The sequence below is a fragment of the Accipiter gentilis genome, chromosome 23 (genome assembly GCF_929443795.1).
Source record: "Accipiter gentilis chromosome 23, bAccGen1.1, whole genome shotgun sequence".
Lineage (NCBI taxonomy): Eukaryota > Metazoa > Chordata > Aves > Accipitriformes > Accipitridae > Astur > Astur gentilis.
The window spans coordinates 13,117,417-13,134,355 of NC_064902.1; the positions used below are offsets into that span (position 1 = coordinate 13,117,417).

A 16,939-nucleotide genomic window follows, 5' to 3' on the forward strand; every position below is an offset into this window, starting at 1 on the left:
CTGCCAGGCAAGGCGTGAGGGCTCCGGCGAAGGGAGAGCTGAAGTATCTCGTGCCTCCCAAGAACTTTCTGAGATGAGAAAAACTTCTGAAGACAATTTCAGATCTGTTCCATCATCTCCCTGTTCCCCAGCACCTGAAAACTTACATCCAGGTGAATCAAAATTTCAAGTGCTATTGTCCTGATTACAGAGCTGGCTACAATGGAAATTAATGAATAATAATTTCAAGAAGGGATTTAAAATTTTCATTTTCATTTTATTGTCAAAGTAAATATATTTTTATGAAGAACAAAAGAAAATATACAGAATTGTAACTTATGTACACTGGCTTTATAGGTATTTTTGTTTCCAATTTACACAAATTTTGATACGTTATTAAAAGATATTTTATATAGATATGCATCTATGTACAGTTTTATTTACATACATTCATAGGATGTGATATAAACCAGTCAACAGATGATAGTTCATTTATATTAATTTCTAGAGGACAAAAGGAATGCATTCGCTTTATCTAGACCTGTTGTTCTTGCACAGCGTGGGCTCCTGCTCTGCCTAGCGCTAGAATCGCAGTTTCCCATTTCCCATTTTGCCAACAAAAAGACAAACAGATGCCGTCTGCAAATGGAAAGGAAATGCAACATCCATTATAAAATCGTTCCTAATTACTGAATTCTATTTTCTTCTAAAGCTTCTTACAATTGCCAGAGTTCAAAAGGAAAAACAAAACGAGAAGAAACACAAACAAAATCACTTGCCTGCTACCATCTGATTATTTGTTTAAATTCCCTTCTTAGCCAGCTACCACACAAATTTGTTTCTTTTGGCTACTGTTCTCACCCATTCGCCCACCCCAGCTGCACGGAGCTCTGACACAGCTGTCAGTAAGGAGAGGATCAGCTCTGAAGATCACCCTCGGACAGAAGATCTCGCAGCGCTGTCCCACCAGGCCACGATGCCTCCCACCCTCCCCTGGGTACAGCTACAACCTACAAGACGCTGCCGGCCAGTGGACGAACGGAGGAGACTTGGCTCCAGCCAGCCAGGCGTTGACTCGCAGTGGATGCTCGGGATGCCCGGTGCTCACCAGGACCACCGGGCACCTCCTGGGCTGGCGCTTGGGTTTCTCCCCCAAGATCACACAAGAGGACAGGAGCAGAGACAGAACAGAGCTCAGCCGTTCCCACAAACGGCTTCCTGCTGCTTTACGTGCCGGACAACAGCTCTTCGGCTAAAGACGGTGGATGCTGCCAACCAGAGTCAAAGGAAAGCAGCGTTTCCTTCAACGCATGGGCACCCTTTCACCCCCGCGGCAGCACGGGACAGGAGAAGCATGCACAGAAGTACGCGCTCGGCCACACCAAAAGGCTCCACTCCAAGCCATTTCATCCAGCCTGAGCTTCCGGGTTTGCTTGGGGTACACCTTTGCTTAAATATATATTTATATGTATGTATGAATATATATACATAAATATTTATATATAGCCCTAGCCAAGGAAAAGGTAAACGTGAGCCGGAGAAATCGGAGGTGCGGAGGCGCGTTCCAGCGCTCTCCATGCCTTGCCTCCCCCTGTCCCTGACTCCCACTGTTCCTCCTCCTATGGCCAGCCCCTACAAATCCTTGGCTCAGGCGACCCAAAAACAAAGGAGTTGTTTTCATTTCAAAAGGAATTTGCTGTTTCCAAACTGGACAAATAGAGCAGCTTAATAAAAACTCACAATGAATGGCCTGTACATGAGCAAAGCCCTCAGGAATGCCAGGGCTATAATTAACTAGCAGCAAGCAACTCTTACATTTTCCTGTGCAGCAGAAAACAGCTAAAAATAAAACACTGTAATTTCCAAAAGAAGCAGCAGCAAAGGAGGGAAAGATAGAAGGAAAGGAAAATAACATACTTAAAAAAAAAAAAAAAAAAAAAGACAAAAAGGAAGAAGCATCCCCCTCCCTTGACCCAAAAAGAACTTCATTCTCAAATCATCTTTAAAGGACGTGGGATACTCAGACATGGTGGTATCAGGTAACAGCATTGACTGTTCTGTGGAGACAAATAAATTATCACTAGAAATATAGTGAGCAAAGTGCTGTCATCAGCTGTTGTAGGATGGCTGGGTGGGAAGGGGAAAGCGGGACCAATCAGTTCACGGAGCGGACGGAGCGGTTGCTTCGTGGGAACCGATGCACCTTGACATGTTTGGACAAGTGGTCACTTCGAGCAAACTTCTTCTCGCAGACAGGACACTGATAGGGTTTCACCCCCGAGTGGGAGCGCCTGTGCCGGGACAGCTCATCTGACCTGGAGAACCTGCAAGAGAAGGGAAGCCTTTTCAGATAAATGGGTTTTTACATTGCTAAGTCTCTCACAGTGGACAAAAATGTCCCCTCAGACCACTGGGAGACTCCACTTGCGGCAAAGCCCAAATGCGCAAACTGAAAGGGACACACAACAGGGCCGGTCTGGTCCCGACCGGCAGCCAGCAGCAGTGATGGAAACACACAGTAATCAACCTCATCCCACGTCAACTCTGGACTCAGAGCAATGCATGGAGGCAACATTTGTACGAACCTGGCCGTAAACCCAATAACATGGGTACAATTCAACTAAAACAGCTCTTGATCCCTCTGCCAGTCCCCATCAAAGCCTGTCCCACAACCTCTCTCCTGCAAATCCAAGCACGGACCATTCTCAAGCAGAGATAACAACCAAAGTCCCACAGGTGAGGTCTACTCCAAGCTCCCACTGACACGAGCACAACGGACATCCAGTGATTGCACCTAGTTTGAGACGGACCCCAGATAACAGCCAGACATAGCTACCCAGAAATTACTTGGCTTACCAAATCCAGCTGAAAAATTGGCTTTTGTACATGCTCCTGCAGGCTAAATAATGACTCATTAACATCTCAGTACCAGAGATGCTCAACATGGTAACAGCTGAAATGCAGGTGGCCCCCAATGGCCATTAGCATAGTTACTTCATGGGTAAATTGAAATCAAGATTAAGCCTTTAATTACCAAAATTGTCACCCACAGTCATTTCAATTTTAGATATTTCCCACCTTCCATCTCCACAGAAAAATCCCCAAACAGCCACTGTGAATCCCCCAGGCTTTATTGAACTCAAATCAGCTAATCCTTTGGTCTTAACAGCGGGGCTGGCTCTATTTCCAGCTTGGACCTGACTGGGAGCCACAGGGTTAATTAATAATGTCACTCTAAAACAGCCCTGTCCAGATGGGTACAAAAAAATTTGCTGCCTGACAAAGGGCAATTAAGTGTTTTGTTGCCAGAGCAGTAACAAAGAGCGGCACAGAAAGAGAGCTTGCAAGAAATGGTATCAGCTGTTTATTTACAATAAATAAATGAAGTCATGGGCGCTAGCTGAATAAATCAGGGAAAGAACATGTAGAAAAATGTGCCCTTCTGGAGCAAAATATCACATCACCAACAGAGTGAATATGCTATTTTTATGAAAGGGGGAAAACAGGACCGCTGGGCTCCTATGAAAAAGTCCTTCATGGAAGAAAAATAATTTTCCACATAAAGGTTTCCATTAGCTCTGATCTCCCGCCACCAGTTGAGGAACAGGGTGTAGGCACTGGGAAAGCTGGGAATGGTTTCCTCAGTTCCTGCAGCTCTTCAGTCCGGTGATGCTACCCAGGGAGCGTTCTGCAGCCAGCGCAAAGCAGATGCAGGTGCAGATACTCACCATAGCTAAGATACGGAGCGGACACATCTCTCCCAGGGCAGTTCCTTCACGTGTTCTCTTGCTTTTCTGCCTTGTCCTCGCTTTGGTATCCCCATGGTGAAAGACTCAAATTCACCATTAAGAGCAATAGGCAGATACCCTAATGGAGCCATCAATCTGTTCCTCACCTGGGACGCGTCTTCTTCATAAAGGCTACAACAGGGGTTTCTCTTTGGCCCTAGTACCTGCACTTTTGCTTTCTCTAGCAACCCTGCTCCTTCCAAAACCACAGTCTGGACCTGGGAGCAGCAGGGCCAGGGATTTCTCCCGAGTCCTTAGCAGTAAGCTAGTCCCAGTGCCACATCCCTGGAGGGATGCTCTACGGATGAGTGGGACTAAGCATCTTTCTGGAGAGGGCAGGATGTTGCCTGTGCAGACTGCCTCAGCGGGCCTCAACGCTGGACAAGGAATGGACCTGTTGCCAGCGGTGGCAACCACGTCCAGGGAAAAGAGGTAGCAGAGAGGGAAAAGCGCATTTGCAAAGAGCCATGGTCTTACATACAGGCTTGCCACTCAAAGAAGGAGAAAAACGAGATGTGTCCAGGTTGCCTTGTCCCGTGACCTTGGCCATTAAGGTCACCATCTGCACCACAAGTGCAGTAGCACATAGCTAATCCTGCACAGCAGCTCCACAAGTGCATTTTGATAGGGATTGCATGGATGGTGGGGGAGAAAGAGGTGCATATGAGGAACGAGGAGCTCTACTCATAACCCTGGGAGCTCGGATGAGTTCATCTGATAAAAATACACTCTGCCTCATAACGATGTCCTTAGCTGAAGAGGCAGGAATGTTGCAATACTGTTCCCCAGCAGTCACGGAAAGATCAACTTACAGAGCCCACAGAAATAAACCTCGAGCTGTCAGTGTGTTTACAAAAAAACAACGCAAAGGCTGGGACAAGGAATCCGGGATGATCTGGTGGCCTGGCTCTGCAGTGAACTGATATTTGCAGCACGTTCTGGCACTGAGATCACCCCAAGAAAACTGCAAATAATCCCCAGTGGAATGCCAAATTCAAACAAAACCAAGGTACCCCCAAGGAACACCTGGGGGGGTTCACACCCCCAAGTGACATCCAAAGTCACTGCCATTTCCAGAAGGATTCCTCCTTCAGCAGAAAGGTGGACGGATCTGGGCAATCCTGCAGCAACTAGAAGAGTCTCCTTCATCCTTCTGCCTGGTGGGACCCCAAAGGACTTGTAACTGCATCTCCCTTGGAGACAAATCCTAGAGCTCCCCGATATGTAGGATGTCCCACGTCTCCCGGCCAAATGAGGACATCGCTCTGTGGCTCACAGGGCAAGAAAGGTCAACAGCTTCAGCCTAGCACTCCATGGTCCCTACCACGGCCACCAGCCATTGAGACTGACCCAGGCTGTACCTCTCCTCCGCAATGGAGGAGAGGCTCTGGATTCATCCTGCCCATCCCCAAACACAGCTACACTAAACCAGCGCTCCTCCTGCGCACCTGCAAACCCCTTTGCACAGCACCAGCAAAAAAGGCCACCGTGAGACGCCTGCCCTGACCTGTCCCACACATGGTCCTCCCCACGCTCACCCGGTCCCATACACGCTCCCGGCCACGCACATTACGAGCCTTTAGATTCTTCCTTCCAAACCAGGCGGAGCTTGCACTGCGCACTGTCCCCCGCAGAGCCGGCTGCGGGGAAGCGCCTCCAGCCCAACGACACACGGCAGGGCGTTTAAACGCGATTGCCTAATCCCCCGGGCCTTACAACTGCAGCTTTGTACGCTGCTGCGCCAAGGGAGGGAAAGCAAGAGCTTCTCTTGCTCCATGCCACAACTCGGCTGCTGGGGACAGGCCCACGCCACAGCTCAGTTTTTTGGCCGGGGCCGTCTCAGGAGCAGCGCTAACCAGAGGCTGGTGTGTGCCAAAGGCATAAGCTGGCATGACACGGATCAGCGCGCCGACCGGTACAGCGGGGTATCGAACGCAATGGGTCACCGGCCACTTATGAACACCTCTCTGCAGCCTGCCGAAAACAGCCCTTGCCCCGTGCCAAGGAAGGGCGCAAGCAAGCAGGGTTCAGTCTCCTCTAGGGAGGTGCTCGGGGATCTCCAGCTGTCCTGGGGCTTAGCAAAAGGGTTTGCTGTGTGTGCACCCCTACCTAGGTGCATTTAAAGCATGCAACTTCACCATAGCAGGGCTGCCCCAGAAAGCTGGGGAAGCTTTAATACCCCACAGCTCAGCCACTTTGTGCTAGGCAACACTTTGTTTTGTTTGTGAAATTACTATCTTCAGTGAGGTCAGATCTTAAGCGTCTTCGGTGAAAAAATAAATACGCAAGCTCAAGAACGCAACGAAAGGAGGGGGAAAACAGAGCCCAGCAATGTTTTAGTGCTTAAAATCATCTGAGAACATATAAAACTGGGAGCAAACAGAGAGTCCAGATGCATTTGACTTAAGTCACATGAGATCACAGCTCTCGCTGGAAAAGGTAAACATGTTTTATTGATGAAAGGGGACTGAGTAATTCAGTGCTCAATTGGGTATGGTCTTTGATGTAGGAGCAGTGCGTAGGGGATGTGCGGGAATCTCAGGCCAGTGTTAAGGCTTGCTGTGAGCGCAGGAAGCAGCTCCCCAAGCGCTGCCTCTCCTGCTGGCTATAAGCCTCCCCCCCAGAGCAGAGCCCTTCCAAAGTCTGGGGGTGTTGGGGATTGGGGAACCAGCCTGGGCTGTGAAATGCAACAAGACAAACAGCAACAGAGAGTTTGAAAAGCGCTTCCAGAAGCTCTTTGTGGACAAGACACGTGTTCCTCGTAGCTAAGGTGATTAATTTCTCATCCCTGTTGGGTTCCTCATCTTTAAAAAGTTGTGGCTCACTGAGAGTGAAAGTTCAGGGTGCTCCTGGTTGTGGGACCTGCACTTCTCTTGGCCCACCTTACACCTGCATCCTGCTTTTGATCCGCACCCTTCACTGTAACTCTGGGAGAAGGCAGGCACCCCGGTGTACATTCAATCTCCATCCCTTATCACTTAATATTTTTCCTAAATGTTCCCCTTGGTTTTGCAGCCTGGGAAACCCCAGCTCTGTAATAAGCCAGAGCTGGAGAAGGTCACCCACAGGCAACACTTCAGGCTCCTGATCTTGAGCCACAAAAGTCACCGGGAGCATTGGTATTAATCTCAGCATGGATCAGACAAACCCTCACGTGCCACAAGCAAAAATGAGTTTTGCTCACATCCCAGCGCAAGGAAAGCCAACATGACACCCACAGCCACGTTCACAGGCAGGAGGCACATCTGCTGCCTGCGCGCACGTACTCCGGCAACCAAACAAAAAGGAGCGAGTGCCTCTCCTGCAGGTCAGGAGCAAACCAGCCTGTGGCTTATGGGACCGATCAGCTAAATAACACGGCTTTAATTTCAGTGCATCCTGAGCAGCAAGCCACTGAGCCCAGCTCATGAAAAGTGCCACCAGGAAAAAAGAAAGAAAATCACCACCAGTTTGTAAAGCCACCATAAACTGAAACCAGAAAGAAAATCACCAAAGAAATTAGTTACATTGATCTCCTCAGTCCTTCTGAGAGGCAAGCTTCAAACTGGTCCAGTTGGGGAGCAGAGGATTCAGCCCCATTCTGACCTTTTCCCTCAAGCCAATTCAGCCATCTCTAACTGCTGCACGTCTCACATATTTGCATTTTTACACAACCCTCTCCTGTTACTTTTTACCTCATCTGTTCCCCATGATCACAACCCATTTCCTCATTAGACATTGCTCGCTGAAGCTCTGCGAGATATTCTTTGGAAGAAATAACAGTTTAATTTAATACAAGGGAGCGAAGACTTTGTTTTCTCCCATCATAATTTGTGGTGCTATGTATTAACACTTGCCAGCAGGCATGCTAGTAGTACAGCTAATTGGAAAGAGGGAGGAAGGCTTCCGTCAAAGTTTCCTTAAAAGAAAAAGTTGATTATTTTAAACAAAGTTTTAATTTTTCAACTAGTATTAAAAAAACCAAACAACTTAAAAAAATGCGAGAGAGATCATCTGCAAAATGTTTTGTTCAGTCAAACCTGCAATCTTTCATTCAAGCAATGCTTAACTCCACCTCAGCCTTCTGGTTATGTTGTTACATCTGACAGCCTTTTGCAACTTTGAGTGGCACCCACACATTTTTCTGAATCAACGCAGAGAATAAAACCCAGAGCATGCCGGAGCGTCGCTGCCAGCATTTCCAGAAGGAGTGGGATGGAGTGCATTTTCTATGAAACTGCACAGCATACTGCTGCTCTTAAGCACACTCGCTTATCACAGCCCTTCAGTGATCATGTTTAGCCCCCTGCAGTTGGAGCCACATGCAGCCACACTCGGCGATTCTGCCCTAAACCATCCAGTTCACTCACAGCCCTCAGCTGGTACCAGCCAAGCATCTGCTGCAGCTGGTGTGTTGCAACCAGACTGATGTATTGCCTGCAGTAACAAGCTTAATCTGACCCTCTTGGAATGAAATACAAATAACAGACAACTTTTATTTTTTGTAAGACACTTAAACAGCTGGTGCCAGCAGGTGATGCTGTGCTATTTAATTATCAAAGCCCCTGGATTACCCAACAGGAAGAAAAGTCTTAATTCTCAAACCAACCAAACAAGTTTTGGGAACAGAAACAGTTTATAAAACAGAGTGCAAATCTACCTGCTTGGCAAGCTAGGTCAAGCGAGCAAAAAGGGGAAGGGGGATTGGACAGTGGTGCACCCCAATACTAACCTCCATCCACAACCCGGCCACGTGCATGCAAAAGGCTTTTCTCCCGTATGCCTCCTCAGGTGGGCTTTCAAATGGCTGCTTTTCGTGTACATCTTGGTACAACCAGGAAAAGAACATTTGTGCATTTTAATGAGTTCTGCTGCAGGGTTCTTTTGAAATTTCTGACCCATGATGATTCCTGTCTGACCCTGGATCATGCCTCCTGGCCCAATTGGCTTGGCGGCGATGGGGACAGGAGCAATGCGGACAAATTTAGAGGACAAGTTCAAATTGGACGACTGAACTATCTGAGGCACAAGGGCAAATGTCTGTCCTTGGATGTTGACTAGGAGCTGTGCAATTTTAATGTTCTCCTGTGCTGGTCCTTGGGAACTGGGGCTCGTGTTGGACTCCTGTTTGATCTGTACAGGCTGAATTTGGAGCATAACCGGTATCCCATTCTCCAGGGACATTCCTCCATTTGAAGCTTGGCCACCTTCTGCTGAGCTGCTCAACTGTTCATTTTTACTCTCTTTTAAACTAGCGCTGGGTAACATATGGTCTTTTTGCTGTAGCGAAGCAACAGAAACTTGGCTGCAAGCTCTCAAGTCCTTGGTCTCGCTTTTAGGTCTTTCTTTGAGCTCCAACTCCATGTTCTCCTCCAGAAATTCCTCAATTTCCTCAAGCGTGGGCTGAAATGGTCCTGAGTCTTCCATATCCACGGCAAATTCAGGCAACCTAAAGTACTCCTCTTTCACTATTGGCTGAAGTCTCCTTTTGTCCCACCATGATGCAGCAGTGTTCCCCAAAGATGCCTGGGACAGTAAGTAGTCTAAGATACTGTCCTGACTTTCCGCGCTGGACGTGCTTCCATAGCTGGAGCTGAGAACCTGGGAGTCAGGGCTGGAACAAGAGCAAAAGCTGGACGAGTCGCTGTCATCTTCCGACAGGGGAGAGGGCAGCATTTGGTAGGACCTCACCCCTGCTGTCATGTCCCCAAAGTATCCAAGAGAAGATCTTGTAGATGAAAAGGATTCATCGGTAGGCAGCAAGTGATCCACCATTCCTGGGCGATCTCTTATGGATATCCTAACAGCATATACCAGGCGGTGAGAGTTCAGGTGAGAGCCTGAGTGTAGGAAAACAAAACAGCAACAGTCAGAAGTTGGTTTAATCATTTATCTCCATGAACTTACAGCTCGTAAAGCCCTCTCGCTCACAGGAAAGTCCAAAGCATCCACTCTCACTGAGTACACATGCTGCTACACGCTTTGATATGTCTGTACCACCCCCTAAGGTCTGTCAGGGCCAAAGCATTTTGCAGGATTGCACCACGTATTTGCAAAAGAATTCTTTCAGAAATCATTTCCCAACTGTGTGCGCTCTAGATTTACAGCTCCCTTCCAGAATATTACTGGCAAGAGAAAATAAATTATGGGCTTTCACCTAACAGTGAAACCTAGAGCCAAAGAAGGGAATGGGGAGAAAAAAATACAGTGTTGAAATTTTTACCACCCCAAAAAACAAATAAAAAAAGAAGTTTATTGCTGGTGGCCATAAAATGCAAATCCTTTCCTTATCTTGTAGCTTTCCACCAACCTTATTTTTAACTTCCTCAGTTCTACAAATATAGGCTAATCAGCATAATGCAAGGATCAATCTGTCAGGAGCCAAAAATATTTACTGTGCTTCAGCATTTACTAGGCGGATTTTCCCCTCCAGATGTAATGAATCAGTGTGCCAACGTCATCATCACCTGCACTGCCCTTAATAAGGCTGGCACTGCATTGAGCTAATTACCATGTCCTGGCAAGCCAGCTGGTAGCTGGTTTCACCTCATCACTCCATACTCATCTCTCTCCCGGAGGTCGAGGTGATCTGAACCTCGTGCCAGTTGCTAAACTGGGAGGGCTCGTACAGACCCCCGGCATCTCAATCTGCCGTGACCCATGGTGGGCAGCTGCGCTCCCAGTCTCCCCCCTCGGTGTTAAGGCAGCGAGCGGGCAGCATCCCGCAAGCTCCTCTTCGCATGAGCCATAGTCCCGCTGCAACCCCACAGAGGCACGAGGGCAAAATCCTTTTCCTTCCTAGCGCAGCCCACCGCAACGCTCACCGACAGCGGTGACCGTCCTGCGCCTTGCCAGTTAAGCCGAGCAAACTTCCTAGAAAGGTTTCTGGGGAGGGGAAGGCAGGAGGGGCATCTATGTATTTGTTTTCTTCCCCCCCCTGCCCCCCCCGAGGAAAAAAAATAAATTGCTTACGGATGGAGACTATGCCTCTTAGAGAGCAAACGCAGAGACCTCCGGACGGAGCAAACACTGGCCCTCAGTCATTCGCTCAAGGTGACTGATTGAAAACAGAGCTGTGTATGTGCATAATAAAACAACTCTTTCTGTGGAAGGTATGTGGACTGCAGAGATAGAAGTCATTTGATCAGCCTATGAGGTTTTGTGCGTGTGTGTGAATTAGGAGGCATGTGACCCAGCGCGAAGGAAATGCCAGTCAATCTTGTTACACGCTGTCATTTTCCACAGGCTCTGCTGCTGCGCTTCGGACGCTTTGCCATGAATAGTCAATAGCTCCCAGTTTTGTGCAGGGAACGGAATGGTTGTTACTGTTATTGCAGAGCATCCTTGCTGCCCAGTCTCCAAAATTTGCCCTGTCTTTGCCTTCTCTAGAGAAAAAGGTGTCTATGTGCTCAGTGCTGCAGTGAACGGAGAGTGAGATATTTTACACAACACCCTTAAAGAGCTCCATCCCATTGGCAGCAGCTATTAATATTTCACAGGAAACGGGGGGAAAAAATGTATTTCTTAAAGGTACAGCTTCCTCCTCCATACACACATGGAGGAAGTAGGGGAGGTTGAAAGAGAGACTTAAAAGTAAGATTGCACATTTTCCTGGTATGCACAGCCCGTCAGTCAGCTATGCCTCCGAACCGATAATGAAATACCCACATGTGCCGAACACGAGGAAGTTCAAACAGAGGTTAGTGGCTCTGTTTTGTGACCCTAGCCTATAATCATTTCTTATAGTAAAAGTGAAGAGACAGAAGAGCTGAACTATTTCTAACACACAGGACTTTTTTTTTTTTTCTAAATCTCTGCATTGATGGAAAGTTCCTCCAGCAGAAGTCCCAGAGCTGAGCTATTCCCAGTTTTGAAACAGAAAACACAATCTGCTTCTGAGAAGTTTGTATTGGCTTCCAGTAAGAATTCACCCAAATAGCTTGTTTCTATCTTGCACCAAAACCCAGTGACTGCCTTGTGAAATGTGGGGCAGAAAGGAGGACTTGCCCACAGATGGTTTCTGATCCTCCCTCCCATGTCTGCATTGTTCCAGCTTGAACTTCTGAAGAACGGTGGTATTTTTTTTTTTCTAAGAAAAGCTGGCGTGCTCCACATGCGGGGAAAGACCAAAAGTGGCTAGTGAAGTTCAAGTTTTCTTTAAATGCCTGCGAGAACTAGGAAGCCACATATCAAAATATCCATATATTTCACTGGGAATAGAACTAAACCCTAACTTGAACAACAGCTTAAAGGAGGGGGAAAAAACCCAACAAACCCCTAGCAGCTGCTGTGAGAAACATACCTCAGCAGAAAACAACCAACACACTTATTTCCCCATCTCTCTTGACAAGGAGCAATGTCAGTTGGTGTAACGAGAGTCATTTTAAGAAGAGGGGACTGACTGTCAGAGGCAAATAGATCCAGGCACATTACGGGCCAGAGCTGCTTTCTGTGCACTCTCAAAACTTGCAGAACAGCCAAGAAGATTTTGGGGAATGCCTGGAATGCAGGATCGGGCCCGGGCCATATTTTATCCTAAAGGACAGAGTAACAACCAAAAGGCTTTCATCCCTACTTTGCCTGAAGACACAGCCAAAACCAGAAGATTAAAAAACAAAACCAAAAAAAAAGCCATGGCTGCACAAGCTATGAAAACTAATGATGCTGTTTACATAAAGCACTTTCATCTCTAGGAGCCTTGAAAACACATTAGAAATGTAAGCACTTATAGAGGGACCTCAGTGCCTGAGCCACTGAAAACCAGCCACTTCTGGAGTGAAATACAGCAGCTGTTCAACAGCACACGGCAGCACGACTGTCTCCAACTTTTAAGAGTTCCCTGGATTGTTATGATGTCCTTTCTGCCAGAAACATGTTGTTCTGTTTAAAACCTGTCCATCTAATCACCAGCTTAAAAAAAAAAACCAAAAAACAAAACAAAAAACCCCAAAACAGAGAAGGCATATTCTGACTCAGAGTAACATTATAACATTAAGTCCTGGGAACTTGCTGGAACATGGGGACATATTTCCCAGCCTGTCATTTCTGGACGGTCAGTCCAGCGCAACTCATCGCACAGCAGTATATGGGTTCAGATACACTGACAGATATTCCCTGTGTATATACTGCTACAGCTTTTTCTAGTTTAGGACTAATCTCTTTAGGGTTTTCTCTTGCTCCCTAGAAGATTTTAAATCTGTTCAGGCTGACTCCTGCTCCACAGACTGACCCATAAACCAGGCCCAGCATTTCCAAGAAATTAACCTAGAAATGCAGGTGGGGGGGTGAGGGAGGGTGGGGGAACACCTAAAAAAATATATATATAATAATAAAAAAAAAAAAAAACAGCCAAAAGGAAACCCATTTGCTCTCATCCCTTCTGCAAGAGGGCTGCACTGCTCCCCGGACCCGGGGGTGGCAGGGGGGGAAAGGAGGGGGGTCGTTTAGCGTCTCCCGGTTTTTTTGTTTCCAAACCCACCACCTCCGGAAAGCTGCGGAAACGTTCCCAAAGCCTTATTTTCTGGAAACAGCCCCCCCTCCGCCCCCAAACTTTGGGTTTCCACAAGAGGAAGCACTTTAGCTGCAGCGGGTGCTGGAGGCGACCCCCCCCCCCCCCCCCCTCCCCGGGCTGACCGAAATAACGCACCGTATGAGCCGCCCGGGCAGGGAAAGGAAAAAAAAACCCACCAATTCCCCCCCCCCTGCACAAACACAGCCGGGTTTCCACGGCTGCAAAGCGTTTTGCCTGTTTGGTTTTTGGTTGGGGGCGGTGGTCTGTGTTTTGGTTTTTTAAAAATTATTATTTAATTGTCTTCTTCATCCCTTTTCAGGAGGCTTTAGGGGCCGGAGCTCACACACACCCCCCCCCCCCTCCCCCCCGCAGCGTGGTCGCGATGACCAGTAGTACCCCCCCCCCCCCCCCCCCCATCGCCTGTCACACCACGGCACGACACAGCTCCAGCCAAAAACCAGCCCCCCCCACCCCCGCCCGCAGCCCGGCACCCCCCCACTGCACCGCTTGGGGGGGGGGGGATTTAACCTTCCAACCCCCCCCGCGACCGCGCAGCAGCGGCACAAACACCACCAGCCCCCCCTCAACACCCCCCCCCCCACCCCCGGGTCCCGGTGCTGCGGTGGCCGGTGCGGGGGGCACCGCCGGCGGGACGCGCACCCGCGCAAAGCTCCGCGCCCCGCGCACCCCCTTACCTGAACTCCTCTGCGAGCCGGGGGGGGGGGGGGGGGGGCGGTGTGTGTGTGTGTATGTGTGTGTGCGGAGGGGGGGGGGGGGATACCAAGAACGCTCAGAAGAACGCGCAAACAACAGTGAAAACAGAAAAAAACCCACCCCAAACGCACCAAAAAAAAAAAAAAAAAAATAACCCAAGAACAAAAAGCCAACCCACGGGGAATAAAACCCGCAAAATAACCCACCACCACGCCGAGGACACACACCTCCCCCCCCTTTTTCCCGAGAACCAGCGGCAGCCCCGGCGGTGAAGCCGGGCAGCGCGGAGCGGCGGCGGAGCGGGCGCAGCTCCCCCGGGAGGCGGCTGCGCGGCTGCGGAGCGCGGCCCCGCTCCCGTAGTACTATATCCCCCCTCACATGACGGCCGCCCGGCGGCGGCGGCGGCGGCGGGAGGGGGGGGGACACACGACACGACACGACGACGGGGGGAGGCCCGGGAGAGGCTCGACCGCGTCCGTCCTCCCCATTGGGCCCCCGCCGCGGCGGGGGCCGGCCCGGCCCCGACCTCAATGGGAGCCGCGGCACCGCCCGGCCCGGCCCCCCCCCCCCCACCTCCCGCCCTCCCGGGGGCGGGGAACCCGGTAGGGTCAGGACGTGGGCGAGCCCCCGGGATGGCGGGGGGGGGGAGCCTGGGGCAAGGAGCCGGGGCCGGCGGGCGAGTCCCCCCCCTTCCCCCCCCCCCCCCCCCGGGAAGCCCGCGGAGGGGCTGCGGGGTCGTGGGAGTGAAGCGGGAGAGGGGCTCCCGGTGTGAGGGGGTCGCTGGGGGGGGAGGGGACACTGCACCCCCTCACGCACCCCTGCCCCTTTCCCGCCCGGGGGTGATTTCCAGCGTGCGGGAAAGCACTGGGGTCGGGGTCCCCCCCCCCCCCCCCCCAGTGTTATTACAGCCATCGCTAGGCTTTCGTATGGATACATATACCGATTTGTTTACGGATATACACACAGCCGCTCTCGGCACGGAGCAGGATCCGCGATTGACCCCTGCGGAGGTGAAGCCCGGCTGAGGAAGCTCGCAGGCTGCCGGCTGCAGCAGCGGTGAGCTTTTCCGCTCAACCGGTGGTTCTTCAGATTTTTCGCATCCTTGGGAAGGTGCAGCCTGGGGTACCAGAATGTAGGCGTGGGACAGCAGGTCCCTGCGCCTTTTCGAGGGCTACCTGGGACGGAGCACCATCCCTACTGGCCCACTGCAGGAAAAATGAAGCGTTATCCTCATTTTGTGACTTTACGCGGAAACTGAGGCACAGAGGCTTGAACCGAACATCCGTGGCAGAGCCAAGCCACAGTATCTTCTCAACTCCAGCTCAATGCCTTAAACCGGCAAAAATCTCCTCCGCCTGCATTGCTCCAGAATTGCCAGCAACACGTTTCACAGTTTGGCAAACATAAACCGGTCTCTTCCCAAGAGGGCGTTCAGCCTCGACGAGTCACGGCAGCCGTGGCCCAGCCAGCAGCAGCGCAGAGGTGACCCCAGGGGTGCTGCCTCACCCCGCTGGGTATCACCAAAGGACCGGGGGGTGCTCCGGGCTCTGCTCTCATGCACAGACCTCGCTCTTCCTCTCCACGGTATCTCAATGAATAATGCATAAATACACACTCATCAGATTCCTAGATACTATATTTATATAAATACATCAGGGCCAAATTCTGCATTAGTGTAACTTCACTGATGTAAAAAGCATTACATTGGTAAAAACGCTGGTCTTCAGTATTTTTGCCCAAAATAGATTTTTGGCAAACCTTGCTCTACTGTTTTCTCTCAGTTAAAACCCCTTTGTTCCCCAAGTAGGTGAAGTTTAGCTTGATGCAATGCAAAGCACATTAGATGTAGATACAGCTAAAATCCCAAGCCCTCAAGACTGGACTTAAATGGAATTTGAATTGTCGGCTGTACAGATATGAAATTCCCTTATGGTTACGTTTTATTACCGTGAAAACAACCAAAACTTAGCATCTTAATTTTATTATTCTAACCTATGTGTGCATCGGGACACATCAGACGTTTCTCTAAATTTTGGTTTTTCCATGTGCAAAAGACGATTTCTTTATATTTTAGTCACAGTAGTTCCCAGCTTTCTCTAAATTGCTGGAGAGGTAGTGAAATACCATATTTACCTTACGTGGAAATAAAATGGGGTGTGTCCCAGTTCTGCTTCTCAAGTTTCACCCATTTCACTAGGCCCACAACCCTTCCGCTCCCCTAAAAGTACCACTCGCAGCTGGGTGCGTTGCCCACTACACAGATACAGAACTGCGCCGTTAGCTGTTCACTGAAGCTAGTGATACGAAGGTGAGATGTTTTCAGTGGGCTCAAGCAGATCCGAACACGTGCTGCTGCCGGAGGAGATGCCCAGCCATTTTCCCTTGTGCCGGCACCAGCCCTTGTGCGGCTGCGTGCTGCGATGGAGCAGGGATCCGATGCTTTTTCGCATCTGAAGAATCTTACAGAGCATCTTACCAATATAAGGCAACAGTGATCACTGGGAGGTGAAATGCAATGGAAATAATCAGGCAAGTGTAATTAAGGCTTCTGTATTTCTCCCTGAGATTTCCCTGGAAAAAAATATTAAAGATGCAGGCAGGCAGCGCACAGTGCCTGGGAGGCGAGTGCAGAGCGTCCGGGAATAACCCCTGACCTGAGCTCACTCACGCATTATGTGACAAGTTCTGGATGCATCAAACTTTCTGCGTGTGTCCAGATCCCCTTTGCCGTGCACATAGGATCAGCTGCGCTCGGAAACTTCAGCAAAGCCCTTCTGCATATGTTCAGTGACTGCATCTGAGGCCTTTCTGGGTGTCCAGCACTCTTGTAGAAATTACTGCCCTGACCAGGCTATTGGACATCAGGACTCCCTGGACAAATATCCAAAGTCCTCTTTTTCTGCCCAGACAAAACTTCTAGACAGAGACAAAGGACACACTAAAACCAAACAAACAGGATATACGATAG

At 49.7% G+C, this 16,939-nt stretch overlaps 1 protein-coding gene across 3 annotated transcripts; it reads right to left on the minus strand.

Moving 5' to 3' along the window:
- Positions 1–235: 235 nt before the first annotated feature.
- On the minus strand, positions 236–13,976 carry KLF15 (KLF transcription factor 15). 3 transcript variants are annotated; one of them, XM_049826498.1, is made up of 3 exons: positions 13,953–13,976; positions 8,479–9,586; positions 236–2,303 (listed from the first exon to the last, which is right to left on the minus strand). In XM_049826498.1, exons 2-3 carry the CDS (start codon positions 9,519–9,521, stop codon positions 2,135–2,137), a joined length of 1,212 nt encoding a protein of 403 aa, XP_049682455.1. In that variant the 5' UTR covers positions 9,522–9,586; positions 13,953–13,976; the 3' UTR covers positions 236–2,134. The 3 variants fall into 3 exon arrangements, with proteins under 3 accessions (XP_049682455.1, XP_049682454.1, XP_049682452.1); XM_049826497.1 differs by lacking the exon at positions 13,953–13,976 and adding an exon at positions 10,719–11,807; XM_049826495.1 differs by lacking the exon at positions 13,953–13,976 and having other exon boundaries at positions 8,479–10,680.
- Between the last annotated feature and the right edge of the window lie 2,963 nt (positions 13,977–16,939).